This window comes from Olea europaea, unplaced genomic scaffold, assembly GCF_002742605.1.
Source record: "Olea europaea var. sylvestris unplaced genomic scaffold, O_europaea_v1 scaffold18, whole genome shotgun sequence".
NCBI classification, from domain to species: Eukaryota; Viridiplantae; Streptophyta; class Magnoliopsida; order Lamiales; family Oleaceae; genus Olea; species Olea europaea.
In genome coordinates this window covers 2007198-2015542 of record NW_019235741.1, presented here as the reverse complement: position 1 = coordinate 2015542, position 8345 = coordinate 2007198, and the positions used below count along the sequence as shown (strand labels likewise).

At 32.1% G+C, this 8345-nt stretch overlaps 1 protein-coding gene across 2 annotated transcripts; it reads left to right on the top strand.

The window, feature by feature from the left end:
- The first annotated feature begins 2376 nt into the window (after window positions 1-2376).
- LOC111378277 (E3 ubiquitin-protein ligase SIRP1-like) lies at window positions 2377-4177 on the top strand. Of its 2 annotated transcripts, none has more exons than XM_023001452.1 (2): window positions 2377-2622; window positions 2839-4177. In XM_023001452.1, the coding sequence occupies exon 2, from the start codon at window positions 2847-2849 to the stop codon at window positions 3975-3977; it is 1131 nt and encodes a 376-aa protein (XP_022857220.1). In that variant the 5' UTR covers window positions 2377-2622; window positions 2839-2846; the 3' UTR covers window positions 3978-4177. The 2 variants fall into 2 exon arrangements, with proteins under 2 accessions (XP_022857220.1, XP_022857221.1); XM_023001453.1 differs by having other exon boundaries at window positions 2416-2622; window positions 2844-4177.
- The last annotated feature ends 4168 nt before the right edge of the window (window positions 4178-8345 follow it).

The following is an 8345-nucleotide window of genomic DNA, read 5'->3' as shown; positions in this document are numbered from 1 at the left end:
AGATTTGACTAGGGTCAAAATGTATATACATTATTATGAATGAAACTCACATATATCTAGGAAAAATGTAAGTGAGCCAAGTGATTAATGGGTTGAGCCCAAGATGCAATTCCTTATTATGAATAGTCAATGTCACGATCCAATCAATTGAATAGTCAATACCACGTCGACGTATATGAAATCCTCGCCATAATGCTCATGCCATGTAATATATAGATATAAGAACTAATAATATGTATTTTTTATATTGCACCTACTCATTCTTTTCATTAAACTCTATATTTTTAAAGTAAAGCTATATGTAAATAATTATTTATAGATTGATGACACAACATTATATTAAAAATAAACTTATTTTCCTCTCTCTCTCTCTCTCTTCCAAACTATTTTTTTTTCTACCCCAATCTGTAAATAATTATGTATAAGTAGCATTACTGAAATTTTTATTAACTCTTGGGTTGAACTGAAAATTTGTCATATTCAAGATCATCTCCAATGAGGAACATCAAATTTGGTGTAATTTGATGTAATAGACCATTGGAGACGGTTTTGCTCCAAATTTTATTTTGAATTGTTTAATTACAAATTATATTAAAAATCATTAAATTAAAACTTATATGCAATAAACTAAAATATTGCAATTATTAATAAATAAAAAAATATATTAAACATAATATTGCAATCTAAAAGATCACATTGAGCACATAAGAAAAATTACACATAACAAAAATAACAACTCGTTGAAAAATTGCATGCCACAATTATTATTGCTCAATAATTGGTTAAAATTTAAAAATAAAAATAACCATCACATTAAAAAAATTATAAATCAATTACAATATATTAATTTTAACATATATAAGAGTAGGGCTGTTAATGGATTGGATTTTGATTCAATTCCGATCCGAATTTGATGAAATTAAGGAGAGAAGGATTTCGGACATTAGTTCGATAACCCGATCAAGATTCGAATTCGATAATCCGTTAACTAAATTAAGCATTTATGGATATAGGTCAATCCAATCTGATTTATTATAATAATATAATATATTTTATATATTATTGCATAATTTATTACAAATAATTTTTTTTTTTATTTTGAAACTTGTATTATACTTAAACACAATTTCCAAATAACTAATAATATTAGAATAGTATAATGTTGTTAATTGAAATGAGATTTAATTTTTAATTAATTAAAATAAGATAAAAATAACCATTAATTTATTTTATAAACTAAACAATCAAAGGAGCCAACATTGGAATTGCTTTCATTATTATCAGCTTATTACTTACCATATCGGATATTCACTAGAATATTATAAAATTTACAATCTACAAATAAGTGGGCCAAGAATTGGGTAAAAAGCTATCTAGACCTTTTAATTCTAGGGTTAGAAGTTGACTAAAATTTTTATTTTTCTAATTTTTTAAATTTCAGATCGAGTTATCGAATCGAATATCTGATAACACGACGAATCGGATATGGATTTAACAATCAAATATTAATTGGATTATCGAATCGGATCTAATAAATAATTTTCTTAACGGATCGAATCGAATTTGGACAGATCGATCCATTTACAACCCTATAAAAGAGAGATAGATTAAATAAACATTTTGTTGTAAAGTGGAAAGAAATGCAAAATAGGGATATTGAAAATTCTCGAATTTGGTGTAAATGAATTAATGCTATTCATTACACCATATTTTGCAGTAAGGTGCTCCTCATTGAAGATGCCCTAAATTGTATGATTCACTTCATGATCTCTTTGGCTAATCTATAAGGTGTGAGAGTTTCCACGTGATTTCAACTTTGATTAACCTATAAGGTATTAATATTAAAACATTTTTAAATGAATCATGTTATTTGTGCAATTGGGGTTAAGAACGTTGATTGTAAACTAGTAAAATTGTTTTTAAATTAGTGGTTTTCAATTCACGCCGTTTAAACTTCAATACAACTACCAGGTAGAATTCAATATTTAATTATTGTCAAAGAAAATTGTGGAAGAAGATGGGTGGGCCATCATCTCCACAGATACCAAATAATGGAATAAAGAAAAGAATTCGACTCAAATTCGACCCGTTCTAGGCTCCCGTTTGATCCTATTAAATTACATTTTATTTTTCTCTTTTCTATTTTCAACTAAACAATCTTTCATAAAATAATATTCTGCGTAAATCGAAATTTTTTCCTTCGTTTTTAACAATTCATTTTTAAAAAAATACTATTCCTCTTATTTTCATTAAAAAAAAATATCAGTCAAACGGGCTAGTCTCATCTTTGAATTCAGATTTTTGACTTCCTCCTCTTTGAATTATTCTGGAATTTATTGGTAAAAATAGTGGGGCGGCTGCCTTCGTTACCGTCTTGAAAGAGAAAGAGAGTTTCTGGGCATACGTGTTGGGATAATTCTAGTGGAGCTTAACCTTCCAGATCCTTCTGTTTTGTTTACCTCATTTTTAATATTCCTCATCTATCCATTTTCTCCTTTGATAATATTTAAACCACAATAATTCATTCTTCACCACCCTTTTCACGATCCACAGCCCTGCATTCTATTTTGATCTGCCAACAGATTCTTGATTATTCTGTTTTCTCGTTCTTAACAAGGAAGGGTAAGATCAATTAAGGCTTCTGATCATTTTTTTATTATTCTTTTTCAGATTGATCATGTCTTTTGTTAATGGTTCAGAAATTATAGATCTTTTTTTGTTTCCAAGTCTTTTTCATTTTTAAGATATGTAAAGGTGGAGACTTTCCAAAGGAGCTTCATTTAGCCATTGACATCACTGAATGTGTAGTTTCTGACGAAAGAATGTTGTTTGTTGTAGATTAGAAAATGGACGAAGCAGACGCATCAAGATACTGGTGTCATGTGTGTTTACAGACGGTGAATCCTGTAGTGGATATCGAGACAATAAAATGCCCGATTTGTCAAAGTGGATTCATAGAAGAAATGGCATCTGCCGATGCCCCAGGAAATGATGATTTTGGACATGGAGGGTCTGATTCTGACCGTACCCTCTCCATCTGGGCTCCAATCCTGCTTGGTATGATGAGTAATCCTCGTCGCCGCCATCGCAGTAGATTCAGGCGCATGGAGTTTGAGGATGACGACTATGAAGATGGCAACGATAATAATAACAGTCAACGTGAGGGGGATATGGAGCTGGATCCTGCATTAGATTCCCTAACAAGGAGGAGAAGCTCAGCTGCTGTTATCCAGCTCCTCCATGGCATTCGAAATAGAATGGTATCTGAGTTGGGAAATTCTCAGAGGGATCAAAGAGACACAGATAGAGATGATATTAGGGATGGAGAGAGTGTGATTTTGATTAATCCATTTAACCAAACTATTGTTGTTCAAGGTTCTCATGATTCCAATAACGATTCCCTGGATCGTGCACCAATTGGCTCGCTAGGTGATTATTACATAGGTCCTGGTTTAGAATTATTGCTGCAGCATTTGGCAGAGAATGATCCGAATAGGTATGGTACACCACCTGCTAAGAAAGATGCTGTTGAAGCATTGCCTACTACTAAAATTGGGGAGACATTGCAGTGTTCTGTTTGTTTGGAAGACTTTGAGGTAGGGGCTGAAGCAAAAGAGATGCCTTGTAAGCACAAGTTCCATACTGAGTGTATTCTGCCATGGCTCGAGCTTCACAGCTCTTGTCCCGTCTGTAGATATCAATTACCTTCCGATGAATCTAAGGTTGATTCAGCAGGGTCAAGAAATAACAGTAATATCATCAATGTCAATAACAACAGTGGTAACCTTAATGGTGGTGGCGGCGATGAAAGAAATGAAGAGGGGAGACGGTTTTCAATACCCATTCCATGGCCTTTTAGTTCTTTATTTTCCTCTTCCACTTCCCAATCTAGAAGTGGAAATTCATCCTCAACATCTCCATCAGGGTCATCAGCAAATGCTCCTTCGACCACCTCAAATACACCAGATGACAACTAAGTTAGCAAGCGATGCTATTGTTTTATTGTGCTCTAAGGTGCATAGATGTTCAGTAGTCTTGCCTTTGTATATGGTAATATATTCGATACCTGATTGTAGTTTTTTAAAGGAGATTGTGTATTCGTGTTTCTGTGACGTTTTCTTTATTACTGGTTGAAGATGATTCACTTCGGCATTTTTTATTTGAAGAGTTACTCGAATTGCTTGTTTAATTTTTCTTTGTGCAAATAAAGCTGGCAAACCATTTATAATCTTGGCTCCTACGGAAATTCCTCCACTTGGAACATAAGAGATTAGTAGTTAATGAAGAATGAGCAATCTGAAAGAAGAAACTCTTACGCTAAGCATTCATATTGCATCACTAGCATGTTTGCTCAACTCCACTGGAACTGAGCGGTTATACACAACTATGCCTTTTTCTTTGTAACAAGGCAAAAAACGTAAATAAGATTGTGCCATCTATACGGTTCAAGGTTAGGCTTTACATACACAGTCAACATTTTGTAGTACCTGCAGATCATATTCTCATCACCTTTGATGCTATAATCAGTCGAAATCGTGATTTCTTGGCCCTGTTTCTGTTTGATAGGTTTTCCATCTGATTTCTGACCCTGTTTTGCACGACAAGGTTCAGAAAACTTGGAAATAAACTAGAAACTAAAAATTGACTTGGATACAAGATTAGACCAGTGAACCAAAGAATGCTACTGCGTTTTTCACAAAAGAAAAAAAATGTCTGCTACTAGCCAAATCATTCATTTAACAAAGCCGACTTCATATTATCATAAAAATATGGAGTCCATGTTCACAATTTCTTTGGTAATAATGATATTTACTCGAGTTTAACTTTTTCAGCTAATGTAGCGTTCTCCCTTGTTTCTTTCGGAATATAGAGCAAAAGAAGTTGAGCCAAAAACCTTTTTCACACCTTGTTCAGGGATTCTTCGACGGTTACATATTCAATTTCTGTTTGCTGGACATTATTTCACATACAAGCGTTGAGAGTACGTGAGTTTAGCGACCACACAGGACATCAGTATTGTAGGGGCACCAAAAAATTTTCGGTTATAAGTGTATATATATGTTTAATAATATATTTGTAATGTTTTATTAATTTTATAATTTAAAATTTTATTATTATGTTAAGTTAAATGGCACAATATTTATGGAAAAAAATAAAAAGATTTATATTACGTTGATATATATTTTTTTAATTTAAAGTATTATTGAGAGAAATCATTTATTTTTCTAATTTTATATTATCTTGCCTTCAAAATAAATAAATAAATTTAACTATGTATTTTACTTGCCCAATCAGAAATGTCCAATTAGCTCCATTAATCAATTACCAACTCAACAAGACAATAAGTAATCCAAAATTCTAATGATTACAGTGAAGTAGGGATGGTAATTGGGCTTGTCGATTTGGACCACTCGTGGCACAATCCAAAAAAAGCTTGAGCATGTCCAGCTCGAGGCTCGGGCCGAGCCCCATTTTGGGATGCTTGGCAAAGCTCGAGCCGGCCTGTGTGGCTCGCTAGCTCGACCTCATGGACCTATATTTGAAGGAAAAAAAAAAAAAAAAAACATTTTAAAGGCAACAGAGGCTGCCTTAACTTAAAATAATAATAATAATAATAATAATAATAAATAAATCGACCCAAAAAAAAGCTCGCTTATTTTACAAAAATCGAGCATGAGCTTCGAGTTTCGACTCGCGAGCCAACTCATTGACATCCCTACAGTGAAGAGTGAAGAGTGAAAAGTTAATATCATATCCATTTTCGTCATTTCCCTCTATCCTACCCTTCAAACCACAAAGAACAGTTAATGAAGAAGAGAAGAAGCTCTACCATCAGTCTTTTTTACTTGCTCTATAATAGTAATATAGTAAAATCTAAATCATAACATCAACATTTTATTGGTGTCGATTATCCACTTGTTAATTGCTATTTCATAATTTTTTTGGTTCTAGAAGAATTTGTGGGCGATAACTGATTTCATTCAATTTTTCCCTGTTGAGTTTTCCCTTTTAAATTTGTCATTTGTGTTATGTGATAAGACAAACAGACATATAGTGACTCTTATTAAAAATGACAATGATATGAGCTATTGGGCTAATGCTTTAGCAACCCTTTATGTTGGAAATTTAGAAATTTTACTGGCTATGATTATATGGTATGAGATGCTGTTTGCTGTTAACGCTTACAATCTAGTGATATGTTTATTGATGTTGCCATTGAGATAGTGAAAGGCTAATTACTTTTTATTTTTTTTAAATAAATAAATAAAAATAAAGGAAAACTAGATTCAATGATGTGATAAATATCACTAAAGAAATTGCCATTTAAATGAAAATTAATCTTGAATTTCAAGTGAAATGTATAATTTGTAGGAAGAAACATTTTGATAAAATGCTACTTTAGAGAATGCAAATCACTTGAAGATTCTTTTAGGATAAATTATTTTCTTTAAATAGTAAATCAATCAATTGGATCACTTGAACGAAGGTTTAATCAAATCAATTCAATTCATATGCAAAAAATTTCGGGGTTTCTGTTTTCTTCTAACAAGTTAAACTCATTGGATATGCTAATTTGAAAGCATGTTGTAATTATCTTGACATTTATATAAGACGTAAATTTTTACGATCTTGATGGGAAAGATTTCAAGAGTTAAAAAATTTGCGTAATCTTTTACCAAAAGAATCAAAGATACCTTTTGATATATTGACTTATTTGAAAATGTTGGAATTTTTTCTGAATACATTTATTGCTTATAGAATACTATTGAAAATTCATGTTATTGTTACACCTATCAAAAGAGGTTTTTTAAATTGAAGTTATTAAGATCTTATTTGCAATCAACCATGTTACAAGAACAATTAAATGGGCTAGCTTTGATATCTAATGAACAAGAGTTGCTAAAACATATTGATTAAGAAAGTTTAACTAGTGAGTTAGCTTCTAGGAATGTGAGAAAAGAAATATTTTTAATTGATTAATTTCAAGGTTTACACATGATATTTGCTATTTTTGATTTCAAAGTTTTCTCATATGGAATTGCACGATGAAGTTAGCAGTTTGGATGGTTCTTTATTGATGACATATGAATTTCGATGAAATTCGAGAAATGCTTTTGAACTTTACTTATACTTTTTTTATTCACGACACGTAAAAAACTAAATAGACATTTGCATGTTTTATTTTTGAAAAAAAAAAATATTATTAAAATATCTTTTTTCTTATTACATGGAAAAGTGTACCATTATAAAATATTGTGAAAATTACGTAGAAGCAGATTTTTGAACTTCTCAATTCAAAAATAAAGTTTTAGAGTTTTTTTTATTCAAATATCGGTGATAATTCATCTTTTAAATATTATAATAATAACTTAAAATTAAATTAATCCTCACTCCCAAACAGATTCATTTACCTTCCTCACTCTCTCTCTCTCTCTCTCTCTCTACCATCTCTACCCACCTGTTCATTGACAGCTACAACTCCTTGCCCAATCTATCTGGTGGTGTTACTTAAGATCTACTCTCATGCAGCGTCGCCTTACTGCATGCAGCGTTGTTCCATTGTGCATAGTGGCACCTTATTGCGAGCAACGACGATGGCTTGCTGTTCCAAAAATATATTCTTTGTGCTTGATGTTCTTCATTTTCTTGCATTCACACTCGAGCTCTTTCAAGGCCTTTATTACTAAGGCAGCAACAGAGGGGACAACTATGACCTTGGCTTGGCGGTTCTGGAAATTGAGCTTAATGATGACGAGAAAGCCCTTCTAGTCCTTTGTAATTTCCTTAGCTATTTTCTCATCGATTTTCTTAGGTGACTATTCGAAGGGTTCAATTTTCGGAGAGAGGAAATTGTAGCTTCGAATTGTGGTAGTGGTGGTGGTGGCGATGGGTTTGGAGATTTTTGGGTGGCGGTTTTGGTGTGGTGGAAATAGAGATAGAGATGGTAGTTGGAAATTTTCAGTGAGTGTAGTGGTGCATGTGGTGGTTTTGGTAATATGTTTGGATTAGGTTGGGATTGGCTTGGGATGGTATAAAGAGGGTTTTTGATCGATGAATGAGTTAATTTGTGATCAATAAATAATATAAAAAGAATAAAATAGACAATTTGTAACCAAATGTGACTTTAAAAGCTTATTCATAGATCACAAGTCACAGGTTTTTTTATATATGTATTATATATGGTTACAGTTTGCATATCACAAGTCACAGATCATTGCGCATAGGTCATAGATCCATGTCCACATATCACAAATCAAATAGAATTGATCACAGATAACTGATTTATATTCATAGATTACAATTCATAAGTCCTTGGTCATATTGTATAGGTTACATATTTATGT